Source organism: Onychostoma macrolepis, chromosome 03 (assembly GCF_012432095.1).
Source record: "Onychostoma macrolepis isolate SWU-2019 chromosome 03, ASM1243209v1, whole genome shotgun sequence".
Lineage (NCBI taxonomy): Eukaryota > Metazoa > Chordata > Actinopteri > Cypriniformes > Cyprinidae > Onychostoma > Onychostoma macrolepis.
Genome location: NC_081157.1, coordinates 55459533 through 55483612, shown reverse-complemented (window position 1 = coordinate 55483612; position 24080 = coordinate 55459533). Strand labels below are relative to the sequence as shown.

The following is a 24080-nucleotide window of genomic DNA, read 5'->3' as shown; positions in this document are numbered from 1 at the left end:
GGCTGTCAGGTGTCTCACATATATGGTCAACATTTGTCTCTTCAATAGAAGGTAACTCTGGAGCCTTTGTTTGATGGATGGGAGCTGCATCCTTTTCTGCCTTATCCTCATCTTCACAATGGATGTAATGTAAATGCTTCCGGAAACCAGAATAGGTGGTAAACTGTAAGTTGCATCCCTCTTGTGCACAAATCAGTTTCAGCCTCTTTCCTGGGTACATGCCATGAGCTAACTTCAGGTGTCGAAACAATTTAATGCTTGTACCCAGCAATGACTTGCAAATAAAACATCTCATCATCATCATGTACTTCTATTAAACTCAGTAACTGTTTAACAGTTTTGCTCTTAACTCTCGAGTGCGTGATGATTGGTTGGATGTGCTAGGATGGATTTTGTAGACTGTTGTCTGGATAAAGGTGAGCATGTTGCTGAGAGATGGGACATATTGCGCACCAAAGACAAAATGAGCTTTAAAAAGCTTATCAAAAGCTCCAAGTGAAGTACTTGCTTGACAGGGTATGACATTCTTGTCGACCACAATGTAGAACTTGAGCACATCTGCCTTGGTTTGTCCAGTGGCCAGAAGATAGGGCTGCCTGTCCTCCACCTCTGAGAGATGGTCCTCCAAACTTCTGCAGGACTGATTAATAATATAAAAATTACTTAAATGCCATAAATTCTAGTATACATTTTAAAATCTCAACATAGTAAATAAGCCACAAATACAGACTCTTAAGAGCAAATAACATCTTTGAAAAAGAAAAACCCTACATGTTTTAGAGTTGTAATAGTTAACTATTCTTACGGTTTCGTAAACAGTTTGGATATTTACTGTGCTCAAAAAAAAAAAAAAAAAAATCCAGAACATAAGCTAACCTTTTCAGATTTTAAGAGGCGATCAACAGCATCTCTCACACCGATCTTGGCTGCTCTCTTCCTTCCAGAGGATTGGGGCGCAAGGAGGTGTAACAGCAAAAGCAGGGAGGCTATGTCACTATCCCATTCTATAATAAAAGGACACATTAAGGACAGAAAGAGAGCACATTTTGTCAGCTTTCATAAATACAAATTTAATATGCAGCATTTTCTAGAGAACTATCAAACACTTTTACCTTCATCACTGTTGTCTCCGTTGTTTTTTTCAGCAGATTCCAGTAGCTGTAGCAGGAATGCAGATGGATTTAGAGTTGTTGCCTCCTTAATCACATTTTCCTTGAAGGAGGTATTCCACTTCTCTAAAAATCTGGATGCTGTTTCCAGGCCAAACATCGAAGCAAAGTCTTGCTGGATCTGAAGAAAAAAACAGTACCAAATAATGACATCAGAAATTGGTAACAAATGAGCACAAAAAGTGTAGTCAGTAAAAAATTTAAAAAATCAAAGATGTTCATAAATTATGTGCTGATCCACGCTGATATATGCCTCATAACTTAACAGTGAGTCGATGCTCACTGTAATTGTGTTAAATACGGCAGTTTAAAGCTGCGGTGAAGAAGTCAACAGATTAAGCCTGTGAAGGATTTAGGTGGATGCAAATATACAGTCTTAATTAAATCTTTCCTCATTACACGTAGAAATCCTCTGCTGCTGCCTTTCTTGCCAAAAGTGTTGCATTTTAAGTGAGCGGCAGTTTTTAACTGCTCCGGTGATGCATGCTTCATTGTTTGTTTGTTTTTAACTCAAGGTCACTTGCATTTAGATTATGATTGACAGCTTTTACAACTTTCAACAGCTTTACACAATGGCCTAAAGCATGTGTTCCCTGCATGTGGACACTAAACTCAACGAGAATCATCTTATCTGGCTGTCTATTCTAAGCAAGGGATAGTCCACCTTAGGTGAAGGTTGCTGCAGAGAAGTTAAAATCTAATACTTTGGGTTGTTAAGTTGGCAAGCATGAATACTCACCAGACCCTTGGTGTCCAGGAATCGAGGAAAAATGTGAAAGATGGATGTGGACTTCTTCGGGTCCTTTACAATCTCTAGACGGTACTGAAAAGTTTCTTTCATCTTCCAGGAGATGAGATCACGATCAGTGCTGTGTTTAAGGAGTGAGATCGCTTCCTGGCAATCATCGCCTGTTAGCTGATCTGTAAGACAGACTTTTTCCTCCATTCTAGGACCACAAGTTTTCTCATTTGATCGAGAGGGCATTTTACAACTAGTGTTTCTCTGAACCGTCTTCAGGCGATTCATAATAAAACATGTGCCTCTCTGTGCATCATAGTGTTGTTCCTGTCAAAGAGACAAATTTGGGAAAAACAAATACATTAAAAAGCTAAGATTTAAAGTTTCAAACATCTTGAACAACAAGCAGAGATACTTACATAGCCTGTCTTCCCTTCAGGATCTTTTAGGTTTGGAAAGAGAGTAATAATGCCAAGGGCATACATCTCTCTTGAGACCTTAAGTGGTATCCTTCTGCAATAATAAATAATAGACAATGAAACCAAAGATTAGTCTATTCTGTTCTGTTCACTTGGGGTTAAAACAATAGTATCTATTACAACTGTTCTTGGTACACTTGGTGTAACAAAGCAATATTAATGTTACAATATTTCAAAAATGTAATACAAACATTTCTGTCTGTTCCTCAGCCCAAACTGATTGGATCACTTTAGAAAACCTGTGTTAAGAACCTAGATAATGTATTTGTTTAATATTAACTTCATCTAAGTCATTTGTGACCCTGCCCGTGAAAACCCAGCTGAAGTCATTTTATTGTGATTCACTCATTCTGTGAAAATATAACATTGATATATTTAATATTGTCTGAGTAAGGCCGTGTCAAAGATTGAAATCATAGTTAAATTAATGGTTGAAATCAAACTTTGATGCTTGTTATATCAGAATTAGATGAGACTTTAGTCTGGGTTTCACAGGCAGGGTCACATTTGAATAAGTTGGAAGTACAGACATATGAACACATTTTATGAACAAAGCTTACCATTCTTGTTCAGTCATGTGTGCAACTAATATATTAATCATCTCCTTTCTTTTGGATGTCGGCAGATTACCAGTGTCTTTATAGTGCTGCATCACTTCTACACCACCAGGTTTGCACTTTAGGATGTCTTCAATTGTCTAAACAGACAATACCAAAATGTACACTCATTCTTTAAGCTGAGTTACATCCCTTGTCTTACAGACCTCTTTTGCAAGCTTAGAATCATCCAACCTGGGTCTCTTAGAAGGGCAGGCAGAAGTTTTGTTGCCTTCATTGCATTCAGTAAAGGTTGAAGACTTGCTGACAGACTTCCCATCAGTCAGAAGGGAGGACAACTCATGTGCAGAAGTGGAATCTGTATACAGCATATAAAAATATTACTTGCAAAAATGTAAACATCACCATTTTAAAATAAGACCAAACAAGTATAAACATAATTACCATCATTAGTATGTAAACTAAAGCACATGCCCCTTTCAGCAACAAGTTCAGCAAATACATCCACGTCCACTTCTGTAGAGGTGTCATCCGTTACCCTAACAGGTGTCTGTTCTGGAATGGCAAATGCTTTTTGCTGTAAAACAATAACTTCGTTACTACCCTACATTTTTTTTTTTATTAAGCAAAGACATTAAAGTACTCTGTGCATTTACCGCATAGTACAGCTTAATTTAGAGACTTGCCTTCAGTGACAAACAACAAAAAGCATGGCTCTTTGAGTTTTACATATTTTCTAGTGTCCCTATATTGTGTTCTTGCCTTTACTGTCCAACCTGTAAAAGGTAAGCAAACTTGAATGACATTTTATACAAACAAATGACACATAAAAATACAAATACATAATATACAAATTCAAAAAGAAAACTAATAGAATTTTAATTTGTCACTAAATGCTTGACAACATTCCAGTGTGGGCACAGGCGTCGTTTGATGTTTTTGCCAGTGAGTGCTTATCCTCCATAGAAAAAAGCAAACTAACAGACTCAATATAATAAGGTCACTTTGTGCTTTACTACAGATTCTGTTTAATACCAACACACATATTACAGTAAAAACTACCACGTGCCTAGGTCAATTGTAAAAACAATTAAAACTTTATATTCACACATAAGCACTAAATACTGTTACAGATTTACAATACCACAAATATAAAGCTAGAACTAAGTTGTACAGAAAGAATCTCTTATGTCAGGCCAACTAATGCACATCTACTCAACTAATACTAATACAAAATAAGACAAAAAATGCCTCGGTGGGAGAAACAAACCTCCCACACAAGAAAATATTATTTCAAGAGCAATTAATTCGATTAAGGTGTGCTTTCTGGTTTGCATGACATTTCAAAATACCAGAATTAACCCGTAGTTACGGAATGAAAGATATAAACGGATTTATTAAGGTTGGGAACCCTAGAAAAGATACTTTCGCCAAATGACAAATAAACTAAGTTTAACATTAACTATCCAAATCATGTCAGTTTCAAAATGACGCATAATGTTGGTATCACACAGAAAATGCTAAAACTGCTACATTAACAAAACGGTTAAAATTAGCAGAGTGGTAATGAACTTACGTCTTTCTCCATCGTCCTCCATTAACGAATTTAGTAGTCTCACCGCTTCACTTTCAGTCATGGTGCTGTCCTACGAATAAAATTACCGTATCAGTCTTGTCATTTACTAAACGTTAAAACATCTTTTAAAATGGACCTACAATTTTTTTACATCTTAGTTTAACGTTACCCGTGAAATGGTAAACTCAAGACTGAACGGCAGATCAAAAGCGCGCGAAATTAAACTGAGGTAAAAAATGCTGACAGAGTTAAGACAACCATATACATTACTGATTATCGATATTACGATAATTTAATACTTATTTTATTACTTAAGAGTATGCAGTGTGGACTTTGTGTATTAATCTTATGATAAATTAGAAATGATCATAACTTACTTTGACCGTGTCAATGTCTGGGTAAAATGAGGCAAATAATAAGTTATTATAAAACAAATACAATTTGCTTTAGTGATGATACACGTTCATAAATAAATCACAAGTTGATAAATGAAGGTAACACTTTATAATAACTGCACGCTATGAATCATTTGATAAGCATCAGTAAATAGTTAATTCATCATTTATAAAGCATTGGCCCCACATTAATAGACATTAGTAAGCAGTTTATAAATACAGCTATAAATGCTTTATTCTTGATTTATAAGCATATATATAATATGCTTAATAATCATATTTTAATACTTTATTAAGGATAAATTCATCATTTCTAAATTAAGGATTACATTACTTACAAACCAGTTAGTTAGGAGTTGTCAGTGGCTCATGAGATCGTTTAGAAAGTGTTAGTAAATGATTAATAAACTCTTTGAATGCACATTTATACATCTTATTATTCAGACATATAGTAACAGTTACTCAGTGTTTTAATAAATGATTTATTAACACACATTTCTGCTGTAATTCATGATTAATTCAGGTAGTTATAAAACATTTACTAGTTGTCAGTTAACTATTTTTGTGAGCTCATCTAAAGTGAGGACTATTTATGCCTTGTAAAGCATTTACAAATGAGAGTTAAAGACTCAGTTATCTTCTAAACAGAAAAAGGAAAAACAACACAGAGGGATACAGGACATAGAAATATTTATTTCAAGATGCAAAAGAAATGAAACTGTACAACTGTACATATTGAATACAAAATAAATAAATAAAATAAACCTCTGCAAAAATAAAATTGTACAACTGAACACATAAATTAACATAAAATGAATTGATATATAAAATGAAAAATAAACCTATGCAATGTCATAGAAAAATAAAAATTCCTGCACACCTGTGCAGTAAAATGCAACTAGGACTCTGCAATCAGATATAAAAATACATTTCTGTAAAGTGCAAACATTGCTGAATGTAAATTTACCAGTGCCAACACTGGATTATAAAATACAACAAAAAAACATTTTTTATAAAACAATAATATTATAAAATATTTCAAAACTACCTCAGTACTAACTTTAAAACATTACAGAACAGCAGTGCAGATTGTGGATGGATTTCAGTTCACTGTAAAACTTTAATTTGATTTTGTAAGACTTAGTGTGAAAACTTCCCCAGATCCTCGGTCAGTTCACTTTCGTTTTAGGGGCAGCAGCTTACCGGAAGCCTTAAAGGCTTTGATAGTATCTTGTACAGCTGGATCCTCCTGAATTACAGCAGCACACTGTGTGGCAAATGCACTAAGTTTAACCTGACTGCTGTGGTTTTTAAGGAGTTCCTTATACTTGTCAGGTGCAGCTATGTAAAGCTCTGCGATTGGAGCATTGACCACTACCGTGTTCCGGTCCACGCCAGCATGTTTGAAAGCAGCTGACATGGTCCCTCCTCTACTGAAGTGCCGGAGAATATTTTTGTATCGGGCCACCACTTGCTGTGGTGTTTGGGCTATAATTCAGAAAAAACAGAATTAGTGTTAATATTTGTTTTTATTATTTTCACACACCCTTTGACACACTCAACACACACCTGATTCATAAATTGTTTCAATCTGCAGTATGACACAGAGTTGTTTAGTTGTGTGCTAATTTTTTTTTTTTTTTTTTTATTTGGTATGATATTTTGCTATGTGGATCTGATTTATTGGTTTGTTTGTTTTTTTACACAGTGCTTTAGCTAACCAAATAATACTTCTCTTAAGGGTAGTTTCTGTAGTTTACTGTATGTTCTTCCATAGTAAAGTAACTGGTACTTATGAAGTTATGATTTAATGTAGCAAAAGCTGCTCAAGTCACCCTCTTATTTAGTTAAGTCTACCAGGTTATTCCTCTAAATCCCCAATGCAATTTTTATGGCTCGCACACAATGTGACATCATACAGGAAGAACCAGCCAAGAGAGAAACAACTAGGCCCATACAGCAGACATACTCTACCGTTCAAAAGTTTGGGATCAGTAAGATTTTTAATGTTTTTAAAAAAAAGTCTCTTATGCTCATATAGACTGCATTCATTTGATCAAAAATAAAGAAAAACAGTAATATTGTGAAATATTATTACGATTTAAAATAATGGTTTTAAATTTTAATATATTTTTTTAAATATTAACGCAAAGCTGAATTTTCAGCATCATTAGTCTTCAGTGTCACATGATCCTTCAGAATCAGAATCCTTCAGGATTCTTTGATGAATAATAAGTTAAAAAGAATGGCGTTTATTCAAAAAAAGCAATCTTTTCTAACAATATAAGTCTTTACTATCACTTCTTATCAATTTAACACATCCTTGCCAAAAAAAAAAAAAGTATTATTTTTTTAAGAAAATTTATTGATTCTAAACTTTTGAATGGTCATAGAGCTGTGCAAAGAATCAAAATGAATATTATTACAAAGGATTTCTATTTTGAATAAATTATGTTCTTTTAAACTCTTTTTATTCAAAGAATTCAGGAAAAAACTAAAAAATAAAAAAAACAGTTACAAAAAGAAAAAGCAGCAAAAACTGATAATAAATCAATGTATTAAGACTGATGAAGGATCATGTGACACTGAAGACTAGAGTAATGACTGATGAAAATTTTGCTTTGATGAGAGGAATAAATTATATTGTAAAGAATATTAAAATAGAACACCATTATTTTAAATTGTAATAATATTTCACAATATTACTGTTTTTGTCTTTATTTTCAATTGAATGAATGCAGCCTTGAAGAGCAGAAACTTCTTTAAAAAAAACATTAAAAATCAAACTGATCCCAAACTTCTGAACGCAGTGTAAGCAGTGGCAAACCATAACCCAGTGAGTGGTTCGAGTGTAAAAAGCATTCTAACCTCTCTGACGTGTCTTCTTTTCCATTTTCTTTGACTTCTTCCCATGCTTTTTCCTTTCCCCTTTTTTCGTCCTCTTTTTCTTCCTGTCCTCCTCTGAGGATGTAGAGGAGTCAGACACAGTATCAGAGGAAGATTCATCTGAGCTGTCATGAGAGGAATCTGAAGACAAGGGAATCGCCTGGCTGGAACCTGTGTCCTCTCTTTTAAGAGCTGTTAAAATGGATACATACATAAGGCTCATCACATGGTAGTACACAGGAACACAAAGCTGAACTCACATAATAAGACTCAACTGTACTGTAATTTGAACACGTGTGTTGTGAAACTTACCTGACACCAGTTGCTCTTTTAAATAGTCCCTCTCCTTGGTCAGTTCATCTCTTTTGCCACTCTACTCTCAGCTTACACATCTCCAACTCATGGGATTTTCTTTTGTCTGCCAGATGTGCAGTGGGGCCACAGAGACACCTAATGGAAAGTAAATGTACATTATTGAATTAACTGAGAACGTTCCATTTACTTTCTTTTTATCTAACAAACTCTCATCCCGCGCTGCCCTGTACATTACACAACGTGAGTCAAAATGTCATTACAAAAGTGAACTGTTGACAGCCAACCTGCCTGAGAGTGCATGCAGTGCGGCACATCCCACTCGCAGCGCCCGCCCCCCTGCGAGTCCCCAGTGTGTTTAGCGATTAGCTTGCTAGCCATCATCAATAATGTGTGCCATTAAACAGAGTAACATACTCACCACTAGTGTCACTGACGCACGTCTTCTCCAATGCATCCATTTCCACGCTGTCGTTCCTTTTGGCCCGCGTCCGCAGGCCTTTTCGACTTTTGACGGAGTTCTCCATGTTAAGTTAAAACACTGCTGCACAATTCCTCTGTCTCCCGTTGATGACGTTTGAAAGCGCGCGTTTTCCTTTGTCCCATACTGATTACGTATGAAAGCGGGAGCTTAATTTCTCACGCCCATCACAAACTAGCTGTCACTCTACAACATAGACTGTATAAAAACAGCTCTACAATCACCGCTATCTAAAGTAATTGTTTAATAAAAAAATTAAAAAATGAAATTTACCCAGCTAAAGAAGATCATTAATGAGCCAAGCTCTATAAAGAAAACCCTGAAGCTTATTAAGTGGCTTCAGAGAAGGAAACTGCTAAAAACAAAAATTAAATGCAGAATATGCCATCGGAAGATGAAAATGAAGAAAAGGACGAACAGTGGAGATCAATATGCTTGGTAAGAAATAAACACACACACACACACACGTGTATGTATGTATGTATATATATATATTTGTAAAATAAATCGATGTTTTTTTTTTGTGTTGTTTTTTTTACAATAGGATTTGTCGACAAATTGCACATGGGGGAAGGGCAAGACAAATTTCTCTCAGGCACAAATCAATCTTCAGTGGATCAAAGGTCTCCTTCAGCAAGTGGATGCAGTTCATGTACAGGTAGGCAAGTAATAACAGTTGTAATATAAATAATATAAACACTAGTATTTTCAGCAGCTAAAAAATGGTTTTAAGTCAGTTATTTCTATCTTTTGCTGTAGTGTGTCAGGAGGAAATATCAGATTACATTTCCAAACATTCATTTAGCCATTAACTGTAATAATCCAGTGAGATTTTAGTGCTCCACACAGAGATGTGATCTGATCATCATCAGTCTGTCTGGAGTGACATGAAAAAACTGAGACAGATGAAATCCAGAAGAACTGTGTCTCAAGACGCTTCAAGAGACCTACCTGCAAAGCTACAGTACTGCTAAAAGTTTTAGGCACTTGTGTAAAAATGCTGTAAAATGAGGATGCTGTCAAAAATAATGTCATAAATAGATTTTCTTTATCAATTAACTTAAATTAAATCAACATTTGGTGTGAGCATCCTTTGTGTTTAAAGCAGCTTTTGTCCTCGCTGCACTCGAGCAGAGTTTCTCAGGAGCTTCGCAGGAGGTTTCTTGAAGCAGAGACACAGTTCTTCTGGATTTAGTCTAATTTTGTTCTTTTTCTTCATGTCATTATTACAGTTAATGGCTAAATGAATGTTTGGAAATGTAAACTGATATTTCCTACTGACACACTCCAGCAAAAGATAGAAATAACTGACTTCAAACCATTTTTTAGCTGCTGAAAATACTAGTGTTCTAATCATTTTGCACACCACTGTATATCATAAACTCACTTTGTTGCTGTTCTCTATGTAATTTGCATAAAATGTGCAATATTTAAAATAATTCATACAATGTCAGTAAACGCAGGAAACGCTGTCTGCATCGAGCTCGCAGCATCCTTAAGGACTCCTCTCACCCAGCCCACAGACTGTTTTCTCTCCTGCCCTCCGCAGGCGTTTCAGGTGCCTCCGGACCAGGACCAGCAGACTAAAGAACAGTTTCTTCCCCAGAGCTGTCTCTTTACTGAACTCTAACCCCGTTGATCCACTCCCTCATATATTATTAACTCTTCTCTCCTACCTCACATCGGCCTTATTTGCACTACTGAATGTAAATATTTATCACAGTAACAACTGTTTACTTTTGTATCTTGCACTACCATACCTAAATTGGACTATACTCATTTGCACTGCCGACTGTTGTTACATTATCAATGCTTACATTAATATTTTGCACCGTATGTCTAATTGTAATACGCAATCACTTCCACTGCACTTTTACACCTTGTTTATAGTAATAGTCATCTGTATATATATTATATTGATAGTACATATCACCTGTAAATTCTGCCTATAGTAATAGCCATCTGTATATTTATTCACTATACATATTCACTTGTAATTTCTGTATATTTATTCACTATACATATTCACTTGTAATTTCTGTATATTTATTCACTATACATATTCACCTGTAAATTCTGTTTATATTAATAACCATCTTTCTATATATATTTATACATATACTCAGTACATATCCTTGTCCTGCACTTATTCAACCATTGTATATACTGCACTTGCTACTATTGCACTTCTGGTTAGACCTAAACTGCATTTCGTTGCCCTGTACCTGTACTTGTGTAATGACAATAAAGTTGAATCTAATCTAATCTAATCTAATTTCCCATAAACAGAATTACATGTTCTATTTGCCCTTAAAGGTTTTCTCAGGGTCTACGGTTACGCCAGATAGACATGATGGATGACTGCATTGCAGGTAGTTCAGCTACTCTTAGTAAAATGGCAAAGAAAACAAGGGAGGTCTGTGTCACAGCAGTTGAAAGGATGAGACGGCGTACAGGCCAGCAACTTGGTGGAAGAAGAGAGTTCGTTGTGATCGACGAAAGCCATTTTCGGCACAAAAGAAAGGTATGTTATAGCAATAGCGACTGTAAATAAATGTGAAATGTAGTTACCAAAGTTATTGTTATTATAATCTATCTGTTTATGTCTGTGTTTTGTTGTGTTTTTTTCTCCATTAGTATGGTAGAGGAAGAATGGCTGGTGGGTGGAAAAGAAAGAAGTGGGTCTTTGGGATGTTAGGTGTGAGGCATCAACAGCAGCAAAGATCTGGAAAACCTATTCTACGTCTTCTGGAGAGAAGATCGCGAAGACATCTAGTGCCCTTGATTGCGCATCATGTGAGGCCTGGGTCATCAATTATCAGTGACGAGTGGCGTGCCTATTGCATACTCCCCACACTAGGGTACAACCATCACACTGTCAACCACAGCAGGTGGTATGTAGATCCCCACACTGGTGCCCATACCCAACATATTGAGAGGGCCTGGAGATCCTACAAGGAGCAGATCTGGAGGCTTAGGGGAAATCGGACAGAGAGTTTGCTTTCTGACCACCTTGCAGTGATTGAGTGGAATGAATGGCTGGCAAAGAAACACTCTGATGGTGCATTTGGCAGACAGATTCATGACATTTCAAGAAAGTACAAGTAGTGAAATGTAGAATTTATTTTATTTTATTTATTTTGTGTTTTTATTAAGTTTTTGTGTGGAATTTTTGGCACTTAGAGAAAATCAAATTTAAAATTTCATGGCTCAGTTTCATGGCTGTGTTAAAATTATGTGCCAAAAAAAGTATATATATATATATATATATATATATATTTTTTTTTTTTTTTGCACATAATTTTTACACAGCCATGAAACTGAGCCATGAAATTAAAAATTGTATTGCATTTTATATTAAGTATATTTTTGTAATTCATTTTTGCAGAGGTTTATTTTTCATTTTATATTAAATCGTTTTATATTCATTAATATGTACAGTTGTACAGTTTCATTTCTTTTGCATCTTGAAATAAATATTTCTATGTCCTGTATCCCTCTGTGTTGTTTTTCCTTTTTCTGTTTAGAAGATAACTGAGTCTTTAACTCTCATTTGTAAATGCTTTACAAGGCATAAATAGTCCTCACTTTAGATGAGCTCACAAAAATGTTTTATAACTACCTGAATTAATCATGAATTACAGCAGAAATGTGTGTTAATAAATCATTTATTAAAACACTGAGTAACTGTTACTATATGTCTGAATAATAAGATGTATAAATGTGCATTCAAAGAGTTTATTAATCATTTACTAACACTTTCTAAACGATCTCATGAGCCACTGACAACTCCTAACTAACTGGTTTGTAAGTAATGTAATCCTTAATTTAGAAATGATGAATTTATCCTTAATAAAGTATTAAAATATGATTATTAAGCATATTATATATATGCTTATAAATCAAGAATAAAGCATTTATAGCTGTATTTATAAACTGCTTACTAATGTCTATTAATGTGGGGCCAATGCTTTATAAATGATGAATTAACTATTTACTGATGCTTAACAAATGATTCATAGCGTGCAGTTATTATAAAGTGTTACCAATGTTTCTTTGTGACTCTCCGTGACACTGTGCCTCGTTTACAAAACAACATCCTCCGACATGATCCGGGACGCCATTAAAAATAAACAAAAATGAATCTCGCATTTATGAGTGATTTATATGTCACTCTCGAAACATGTCTGAAAAGCAAAACTTTTATTCAAATTCTGATTCAACTCAGATTATATTTAGCCTAGAAAGAAAGTGCGCAGATAACTCTTCTTAAGGCTGGGTCACACCAAGCCGATGGTCGGCCGTTGGCTCTCGTCGGGCAGCGTCTGTCGGGTTAGTTTGTTTGGTGTGTTCACACGTCTGCTCCAGTGGCGGAGCCAGAGGGTGCCACTTTAAATCGAGGACGACCCGAGGATTAGAGAATGGTTTCAAGATAACGACGAATAATAAAACATCATATTTGAAGTAAGTTCTAAGGTTAAGCAAAGCATCAGGTTTGTTTGCTGAGTAACTTTTATTATCCGCTGTGTAAGGCTTTGATATCAATTAATCAGATCAGAGAGACCGATTCGCAATTTAGTCTAACAATTACGCTTAATCTTAATCTAGTATTATACGCACATACCATGCAGTTTGTAAGTTACAGTACACAAATATTTAGCTAATACAGGGAAGCAGGCTACAGGTGTCATTGTTCAGTGAGTTAACATTAGCAATCTGAAATAGATTAGCCAGCTCAGTTAACGTACTTACTTCAGAATAGGGCTAGCCATTATCAAACTGGTAACTTAGACTGGTAGCTGATTTTAATGCGCAGTTATGATAATGGGGATTTCTAATTAAGATGAGAATGTTGCTAACTGGATGTTTAGATGTAACAAGACATTTTTGCACGGGGCCAGTTAAACATGAAAAGAAAGGGAGAGAAATCAGACTTCTTTTTAAAGAAGCACAAACAGGCGGATCAGATTCAAACAGACTCCACGCCTTACACCGGATCCCAGAGCAGCTCCACACCTGAGACCAGTCAGAGTCAGTGTGGTCAGACTTCAGCTCCACCAGCAGCTCAGAGCATCTACCAGCCAATCACATGCCAAGTTCAGAATTGAAGTATCAGGTTTTAAAAGATGATTTTGTCAGATTAAAGGGACAGTTCACCCAAAAATTAAAATCCTGTCATCATTTACTCGCCTCCATGTTATTCCAAACCTGTATGATTACAACACAAATAAGTTATTTTGAAGCATGTGTCATAAATAGATGTATCAAGGGATGACACTGAGACCTCTGAGCAAGACGTCATTGAGCCCCTTCCAACTGCATCAAGCACCAGATTTGCTGTTCCAATAGGACCCAGTGATAGGTCAGAGTGACACTTTAAACTACACATTTTAGTGAGCAGCTGTCAGTTAGCTAATGTGTTGAGTCCTTAATCGTACATTTCCATAGAGATATGACACATTTTACATTATACTGTTATTTTATTATAATATTACTTATTTTGCATTTCAGACATCTCAAGATCCAGAGAAGAGGCTCATGTACAGATTCTGGGTTTAAGCTCCATTTAAAGGCAGAGCATCATATCAATGCTATGTATGCTTGGAATCAGCATAAAATGGCTATTAACCGCAACTTATCAATGTTGGATCTCATTAATGAGGAACGGAAAAAGAAAATGGAGGAAAAATGTGTTTACATTTAAACAATTGCCGATGTGCTACTGTTAGCTGCCACTCAAAATACAGCACAGAGTGGTCATCGAGAGTCTTTCGAGTAATTATTTTGACAATCTAAGAAGAGATAGTAAAGCATGACCCTCTCCTTGAGGAAAGGATGAATGCATGCGGAAATGCTAAGTACACAAGCCACCGAATCCAGAATGAAGTTCTTAAGGGCTTAGCTGAGATGGTGCAAAGTGAATAATAAGAAAAGTAAAAGAAAGTGAAGTCTTTAGTATAATTGTAGATGAAACCAAAACATTTAAAGAAAAAAGAACAGATTTCTTTAGTTGTGTGGTATTATTACAACGGGGCCATCCATGAAAGTTTTTTACACTTTTACACATTTTTCAAAACATGGCCTGAACTACAGAAATAATCTTGTGGGGCAAGGCTATGACGGTGCATCCGTCAGGAGCGGAAAGCATTCTGGTGTGTCTACACGGATTAAAAACAGTGCAAGATTTGCATTTTATGTGTATTGTAATGCATATTGTTTGAACTTAGTTCTTGTTGATTCTGTAAAATCAGTGCCTTTTTTGCTCTCCTGCAGAAGCTTTATAATTTTGTATCAGGCTCGTACGTTCAGATACATGGCATGCCGTAATCTGAGGGACAGACGTCCAGCAGCTCTGAAAACTGCACTTGAAAATAGTGGTGATAGATCAGTGGATGCAAGGGGCATTCTTTCTCAGATAGATGCACATTTCATTGGGCTATTGGTTACCTTTTGTAAAGTGCTTGGTGAAATGCTGTAATCAAGCTCTCTTGACGTAGCAAGGGCTGTGGATCTAGTAGGTGCCCTTACAGACACATTACAGAACTACAGAAGTGAGGGTTTCTTTGGAGAACTATGGGAAGAGGCTGAAGAGATTGTGGAGCACTGCAAAATAAGTGTACAAACAGTGTGTAAAAGACTAAAACAAGCATAAGACTTCATGACTCATTAATGATGAGCTCTGTAGGACAGAAAAATAGTGACCAAAGTGATATAGCTTCCAAAGAGCTGTTTTATCAGGTGCTTGACTCACAGCTGAACTGCACAAGCGTTTTCAAAGGAAAATTGTGAGATAATGAAGGGGTTCAGTCTCTCAACCCAACGAGTTTAACATTCTTGAACGAGGAGCCTCTGTTTGCCTTTGCTCCGTTATTTGAGTCAGATTTAGAGGACCTCAAACATGAAGTTCATCAAACCAAGCGGCTTCTTGAGAAGAGAGAGAAAAGTGGAAGTGACAGACCATTTAATCTCCTTCAATTTGTTGTATTTCTATAACCTTATAAAGAGGTCTTCTATGAGACATTTCATCTTTGTAAGATTTCACTTGTTACACCCGTCAGCAATGCGTCTTGTGAGAGAAGCTTCTCACCTTAGGACAACAATGGCTGATGATAGATGAAGTTCTCAGTGTTGAGTCGAGGAGGGCACGCTCCCTCAACATGGATGAGTTTGTCAAACCTTTTGCCAGTTTTAGCAGAACCGCAGAATTATGTTGTATTAAATATACCTAGGATAAGTTTGTAATATTGATGGCCCTAAAATTGTTTTTATTTTTCAAATCTGAATCTGCTTGATGCCTGCTCTGTCCAATAGCAGTGTTTTTTTTTTCTTTGTAAATGCTAATGTTTTTGCGAATTCATGTAACAGACATATGCTACTGTTTCTTATCTCTTTGGAGCTTAAGCTTTATTTTATGAAAATATTTTGTTTGTTCAGCACTAATTGACCGTTCGCAAAGAGCTTGATTGACAGGTGATCTGACCAATCAGAACGCAGATATTATGTGCTGCCGCTGCTATCTGCCATCTTGCCCGACAGCTACGGCCCAGTGTTGCCAACTTAGATTAAAAATAGATAATAGATATGTTGCTTCTCTAATTTTACATGCAAATATAGCCAAAATCACAGCGAAGGAATTGTTTATGTCTGGTCTTATCTTATGTGCAGGCTATTTGATTTCAATTATAAATCAGGATTCACACGCGTTGTGTGCCGGTGTGGGGATATTGCCTCAGGGCTGGCCGGTCATATGCTGCCTTCTGAGGAGAAATGAGAGGAAGGTTAGCAGTCTTATCAGACGAGTTGTCTCTCACCAGTCTGTGCGTGTTGGCAGCTTTTGTAGGTGGCTGGTGATTAGCTCCAGGTGTGGCTGGCCAGCCCGCGCTGATGGCGTGCAGGTGTTTCTCCTTCGTTGCCAGGGCGACGCTGATGAGGCCTCAGGACACGCGTCACAATGTATATATATGTATATATATAAAACCTTTTAACCAAATGAGTATTACACAAGGATACAATTATTTTATATACTGCATTATGTGATCTTCAAATTCTGTTTATTACACCTATTGCTTTCAAATAATTAATAATTACATTATAGACTTTATACTGTGCTGGAGCATTCTCTAGTTTTGACTTAATTGTTATATTTTCAATATTCAACAAACTTAATCCTTATATTAAATCACATTGTTTCTCTCTCATACGCTTCACAATGTAATAGGATATGTGTCAGAGAGTCACCGTCAACGTCATCACAAGCAATCACGAGATCACAGTCACCTGAGTTTTGATCACCTGCACCTGCTCACCCTCATCAGCACTGCCATAAAACACCCACACTCTCTGACATTCATTGTCTGGTATCTATCTTATCACTATTATTGAATAAAGTCACATTCACCTCTAACCCTTGGCTCTTGGCTCTGTTGTGTGACAATATGTTCCACAGTCTCTGCTATACCACATTTATTGCGATTACCTGATTCATGTTTACCAATAAATAATGACTGCTCAAGAGCTGTGTGACCAATACAGAGTCTAGATATTATTGTGTCCTCCTTCCTACTCCCAAAGTTATTCCTTCCATTTCCAACTTGTTTTTGAATGTAGTGTAGATGATGACCCTTTACCTCCCCATCCTACATCTTTTGCCATTTCCTAATCATGGCCCCTTTAATTATTTCTTTCATTTCTGCTTTACTTCGTGATAAGTTTATATCTATATTGGTTTGTTCTAGTGCCTTCATGGCCATTTGATCAGCTTCCTCATTGCTCTCTATCCCAACATGTGCCACCCATAAAAATGATGTAATTAATCTATACTGGTGAATTTTGAACATGCTTTGAAGGATATCATATAATATGTCTTGTCTAGATGTAGATTTGCCACTTAATAAACTTAACTGTTCTTAATGGCTGTATTTCCTTGACCCAATTAAGAGCCATTACTTGTCCTTTTTGCAATTCTAATTTTAATGAGGAATGCATATAAAAACTTTGGTATATCCTGAAACGGTGTCTTTTGATTTATCTGTAAATATTAACATTTCCTGACTATAATTTTGATCAATGTATATTTGTGCAATCTCATTCTTGGAAACATAACCTTTTTTATTAATTTCTTCCCAAATCTGAAGGTCTACTATAGGCATTGGAAATAACCACGGAGGTATTACTGAAACTTCCACTGTAGGACTTACATCTATTCTTGTCAATCCAATATCCTCAGCCTCTTTTTGTACATTCCATCCAAAACATGTATTATTTGAGTTATGTTCCCAACACTCCATCAATATCTTTTTAGCTGGACGGGTTTCAATGTGTCCTTTTAAAGAGGTCCAATATGCCACTTGAACAATGAATTTCACAATGATTTTCTATTGGTGTCTCTCCCATTTCCACCTGAATTGCTGATACTGGAGAGGCCTTAAAAACACCACAACATACTCGCAGGGCTTGTGCTTGAATAATGTCTCTTTTTTTCAATAACGTTGCTGAGACAGATCTATATACTATGCACCCATAATCTATTGTTGATCTAATCATAATATATGATAATATACTCCTTAATGAATGTCGGCTTGCACCCCATTCCACCCCTGCTAAATATCTTAATATGTTTATTCCTTTTTTTGCGTTTATCAGTTATATTTTGTAGCATATATGCATTGCATATTTATTTTTTTTGTGATATTTTTTTATTTATTTTCTCCAAATCAACAAAACAACATCAACTCAAACAAACATCAGGGAGGGGGGAGCAACAGACACACCATCAACCATTTCAGTTTCAATTTGTAGTAAAAAGGACAAAACAGAATTCACATGAGTCCATAGATTGACAACACTTGGACATTCCCAAAACATGTGGAGAAAAGTACCTGCTGATGCAGTGTTACAGATATGTACATTTATAGGTCGACTGCAGTTTCATTTTAAACCTCTTGTAAGGAGTTATGTATGCTCTATGGATGACTTTGAAATGGATAAGACGATGAGCCTAAAATGGCTTAGAAACTGCCTACTTAAATCAGACTAAATATGTTTGTTTTTTTTCTACCATATAATATTTTCAAAAAGGTTGGAGGGTTGCATTTCTTGTTACTGTGTGATTACTCCGTTAATAAATTACCTGTGGCATTGTCCAATTTCCATCAACAAGCTCTTAAGGCTATGTACACAACTTTTCCCCACATAAAGTAATCCAGTGGAATAATGCTTATATTACAGTTAACCAGAAATCTCTTTATTTACAAAGCTGGATGGATAAAGCTATTTATTTTTTATCTGATATTTTAGACCAATCAGCTCATTTGCTTTCTTGAACAAATGGTAATTTCGGTTTAAATATAAATAATGTAATTCTGTAATGAAAGCCTTTCCCACAGGTCTACTGATGTTGATGAGAAGTCATATGTTGTCATGTAATATCTGTCGATCTGAACCTGTACTTTGTCTAAATGGGGTTGACATTAATAGTAAAAAGTGTACAAATAAATTTATTAGACAAATATTTTATAAAAATAGATCCCTAAAGCCTAGAGGGAAATTTTTCTGGAATGTTTGCTTCACAGATATTATGTGGAAAAAAGCTTGGTCGCTCCCTTATCGATTCTGTATGTCTAACAAATTTAGGGAATTACATTTGAAAATCCTTCATAACATTTACGTTAGTAATTATACTCTGTCAAAATTTATGGATATTGATGGAAACTGTTCATTTTGTACAGATCAGCCAGAAAAATTGGTACATCTTTTTTTATGAATGCTACCATTCAAAGAAGTTTTGGGGAGACTTATCCTTGTATGTCCAAGAGAAAACTGATTATAATTGTGATTTGACTTCAAAAGATGTTTTAATATATTTTGAATCAAAAAGTATATCTGTTAACTTTATGCTGAATCTTATGATTTTATTTGGTAAGTTTCATATCCATAAAAGTAAAATAAATAATTCTAAACCTTGTTTGAAGGTTTTTATGGTTGATGCACATTCATATATATATGTGTGTGTGTGTGTGTGTGTGTATTGTGGCGGAGCTAGAAAGTCAAAACACATGACGTGTCCTGTTGATTGACTCCGCCAGCGAATGGGAACAGCAGCGTAATTTGAAAGGAAGTGAGGTAATTATATTTAAGGAGTGGTAAAAGAGGAAAAAAGTGGGGGGAAAAATAAGAGTGGTTTTGGGAAGGAAGGACGACGGTGATCGCGATCTGTGGTAAAAGAGGCAGGGTGATCTGATCCGCGAGTGTATGCTTTGTGGTGCTGGGAAATCGATTGAGTGCTTTGAGGATGATTTCTCTAAGCTAAGGATACCAGCGCTGAGTATGTTCGGATTCAGGGGCTGAAGTGTGTGTTGCCCAGGTACCTTCCTTCACGTCCTAAAATTCGTCTTTCAAAGCAGCGTTCCAAGCCGAGATCTGGGGAGTAGCGGCTCATCTGTATGGCTGGATGGCTTCGTCTGCACACACATACACACCCCTCGCTCACACGACTTTCGTCACACACCTTCGTTGTTCTTTGGTGTGTGAGTATATTGATTTTTTTTTCTTTTTGTTTGTTTATCAGTTTCTAGTATAAGCGGAACAGTTTTCTTTAGTACCCTTGTTTGAATTTGTATTTATTTTTTATTTTTATTTTTTTTCCTTTGGTGGTTATATCCAATGAGAAATGGACTCTTGAATCTGTCAAACTGAATGCAGAAATAGAGTGGACCGGCATCTCCCGATATTCGCAACAGATGTTTTTTTTTTTTTTTCATCTCCCTTTATCTCTTTGGCAAGGTGTCAAGAGATTCCAGTGCTGTACTGATTTTTGTTGGACATTTATACTTTGTATATATGAAAATATGAGATTTCTGAACTAACACCCTCGTTTGCCTGTGCCTTTCTGTCCATTTATTTTTGTGGTAAAGAGTGTAAACTTACTTTGAGTTATAATCTAGTAACCGGTGGCTTTTAGAGCTTATCTGGGTTAACTTGAATATTGACAGGCCTACTCCTGTCTGGCGCCCGAACTCTTCAATTTTCACAGTTTAAACTGTTTCTGGGCCCACCACCGTTACAGAAGTGGCGCCCGAACAGGGACTTGAACTATAATAAAAACAAAAACCTTGACACTTGAACTGAAAGAAAAAACAGAGAAACCTAAATTGGGATGTGATCACTTGAATTAATGTTTTTACTTTTAATTCTGAACTGTTTTCCTGCTAAAGAGCTTGTGGAAAAGAAAATGTGAAATTGTGAAATTCTGTTTGTTGTGGTAATTGATAATTAATTAGGGAAATGGAGATGTGATTAAGTGTTTACTGGGTTAAATCTTGTTGATTTGATATTCATCAGAAAGATGAAATAACATCAGAAAGATCAGGCCCTTTCTGACAGAGCATGCTGCACAACTTCTTGTCCAGGCCCTTGTCATTTCTAGGCTGGACTATTGCAATGCTCTTCTGGCTGGACTTCCGTCTAACACAGTCAAACCTCTACAAATTATTCAGAATGCAGCGGCACGACTGGTCTTCAACGAGCCCAGAAGAGCCCATGTTACACCTCTCTTTATCTCCCTGCACTGGCTACCAGTCACGGCTCGCATCAAGTTCAAGACACTGATGGTTGCATATAGAACAACCACTGGCTCAGCACCCGTTTACTTGCACTCTCTATTAACAAACTACATCCCCTCCAGAAATCTGAGATCTGCTAGTGAGCGACGCCTCGTGGTACCATCACAGAGAGGCGCAAAATCACTCTCTAGATCATTCTCATTCACCATTCCTGGCTGGTGGAACGATCTTCCCACCCCTATCCGGAATGCTGGATCCCTGTCAATCTTCAAGCAACAACTGAAAACTCATCTCTTTCGACAGCACTTGACTTCATCCTAAACATAAAAAAAAAAAAAAAAAAAAAAATTTTTACTTATTCCTTCCTTTGGTAGTTTGTATTTATTTGAACAATGCCTGAGACTTGGTGTTGCAAGCACTTCGTATATCTGATTGCCTCTTCAAGATTAATCGCTTTATGTATTCCCCAATTGTAAGTCGCTTTGGATAAAAGCGTCTGCAAAATGACTAAATGTAAATGTAAATATTTCTGTGCTGAGAAAAGTGTAAACCTTTTGAACCTATTGTAGTTTATTTTTTGTTATTTCCCGGGTGCCCCTAATTGCCCCCCAAAAAAACATACATATAATTCCAGAATTTTCCTTTTTTGATTTTATTTGCCCAATATTTCATATTGCCCACAGATTTATATACACACTGCAGACATGGCCACTGCCCCTCCTTCCCCTTCGACATCTGTGGAAATTGACCCCCCAGACATAGCAACTTCATCCTGGCCACCTGCACCCCCAGACATAGCAACTCCAGTCTGGCCACCTGTGCATCCAAGACCAGTTCTTCCACCTCATGTTTCAACTTTTCACTTCACACCCACTCAGTTTAGCAGTCCCCATCCCAGGTCTCAGGTGCACTTTGCCTCCGCACCTCCAGGTGGCACTGCTTTATTTCAGCTGGATCCTATGGAACTCTGCACCTCCACTGAAACTGTATCACCTTCCTCAGTGTCACAGCATCGCCTGCCAGGCCACCTTCCCACTCCTGGTAAGGAAATTCATCAGCTTACTGCCCATGTACAAGGAAATTGGGATCATTTATTTAACTGTCTGAAACAGCAAGAGAAAGCTATAACAAAACTCACCCAAGAATCTGCAAAATCCATTTCTCTGCACAATGCAACATTTGCAAAGCTGGCTGTAAAAATGGAATCCACCCATCAGCAATTTCTGAACACGATAGCTGCTCATAAACAGGATGAGGAAGGAAGCACAGATCAATTGATTAAAGCTATAAAGGTAATGGTCACAGGAGAATTCCAGAAAAGTGAAAGTACCTTAATTTCAGAAGTTCGCTTTATGGTGGAACAAGTTCAGTTGGAATTGCACAAGGACATACAGGCCACACAGGAGAACTCTCGAAAGCACTGTGAACAGCTTTCCAAAGAGATGGGTAATTGTAACACTCAACTGTATGCCCTGATTCACGATTTCCAGGATCTACGACTAGAAATGAGTAATTACTTCAAACCACCTGAAAAGGTAGTGGCAGACCAACCAAGAAGTGCCTTATTACCATCTCACCCCCCAATACTATCTTCATCTCCACCATCAGAGGCCGCACCCATATCGCACCATACACCTGCTATCAAAAGTGACCATTTGAAGTTAACTTTTCCAACTTTTGGAAGACCCTCAGATGACTCTGACCCATTGTTATACTTAACACGCTGCCAGGACTTTTTAGCCTTGTACCCCTTGGATGACCTTGATGTTTTGGCCACCTTCCGCACGGTCCTGTATGGCACAGCACGTGATTGGTGGGAAGTTGCTCGATCTTCCATTAGTACCTGGAGCGAGTTTGAATCCGCTTTCCTCTCGGCCTTCCTTTCGGAAGACTATGAAGACGAGCTGGCAGAGCGAGTCAGGACTAAAACACAGGGAGAAAGAGAATCAATCGGAGACTTTGCTTTCACTTATAGAGCTTTATGCAAATGTTGGAAGCCCGCTCTAACTGAGAGTGAGCTAGTAAAAATGACCCTCAAGAACATTAACCCTCTGGGGTCTAAGGGTGTTTTGGGGGTCTGGAGAAGTTTTGACATGCCCTTACATTTGTGCTTTTTTCAGTTGCTTATAAACATATAAATGGCTAAAGTCTTATATCACTGTAAACCGCACAAACTGGGCTACAATAATATGTTAGCAGCATTTATGTACATGATTTTGTTTTTGTGAAAGAAACGTTTATGCGTGGCTAGTGAAAAACTAAAATTTTGAAGTCACTGAAATAAGGCCATAAAACACATACAGAACATTTGTTCACAAGACTTTTGAGAACTGGATCTTGTAGCCTAGAATATTTGCTTCAAAATGATCTGAAAATCATCTTGTTTACTTGCTCACAGAAAACAATATATTGATTTAAAGATTCTAAGTCACTTTTTAAGTGGAAAGGCTCTATGCGAGAGGGCGTGACTCACACTTGAGAAGACAAAGGCCCGCATAATGAGCTCCATAATGAGCCATTCAGTCAGGTGTGTGAGTGAGAGAGAAGAGTTACAAGAAAGAATGTGAGGAAAAAAGAAATGTGTATACATATAACTATCACATAAAATAACTTGAGATTCACTTGTGAGTGCAGTTAAACAGTTTATTAGGAACAAACAAACAAATAAACAACAGAAGAGTCAAGACATCGTGGGTGCAATATCCAAAATATCCAAAACAGTGGCAAGAAACTGGAACCCAGGAAAACAGGAGACAGCAGAAACTGCATGAGAAAACACAAAACAGAAGTGAGTAACACAATGAATGGACAAAGACAAAGCAAACATGGTGACAATACATACACTACCAGTCAAATTATTTACACAGTAAGATTTGTGTAGAACAGTAACAGTAAGAAGTGTCTTCAGCTCACCAAGGCTGCATTC

At 36.7% G+C, this 24080-nt stretch overlaps 1 protein-coding gene and 1 long non-coding RNA gene across 2 annotated transcripts; one reads left to right on the top strand and one right to left on the bottom strand.

Moving 5' to 3' along the window:
- Positions 1 to 5099: 5099 nt before the first annotated feature.
- LOC131536591 (uncharacterized) lies at positions 5100 to 8235 on the bottom strand. The gene is made up of 3 exons (XR_009270007.1): positions 8114 to 8235; positions 7784 to 7993; positions 5100 to 6403 (listed from the first exon to the last, which is right to left on the bottom strand). It is a non-coding gene; the product is annotated as an uncharacterized LOC131536591 (long non-coding RNA).
- A 121-nt stretch (positions 8236 to 8356) lies between these two features.
- LOC131536542 (uncharacterized) lies at positions 8357 to 11825 on the top strand. The gene is made up of 4 exons (XM_058769547.1): positions 8357 to 9032; positions 9139 to 9252; positions 10911 to 11118; positions 11232 to 11825. Exons 1-4 carry the CDS (start codon positions 8857 to 8859, stop codon positions 11700 to 11702), a joined length of 969 nt encoding a protein of 322 aa, XP_058625530.1. The 5' UTR covers positions 8357 to 8856; the 3' UTR covers positions 11703 to 11825.
- Positions 11826 to 24080: the final 12255 nt, after the last annotated feature.

Excerpts from the sequence above, each read along its gene's own strand:
- LOC131536542 (XM_058769547.1), top strand. The coding sequence starts at position 8,857 with ATGAAATTTACCCAGCTAAAGAAGATCATTAATGAGCCAAGCTCTATA. Across the intron at positions 9,253-10,910 it reads TGGATGCAGTTCATGTACAG|GTTTTCTCAGGGTCTACGGT; the intron begins GTAGGCAAGTAA and ends TTGCCCTTAAAG. Across the intron at positions 11,119-11,231 it reads ATTTTCGGCACAAAAGAAAG|TATGGTAGAGGAAGAATGGC; the intron begins GTATGTTATAGC and ends TTTCTCCATTAG.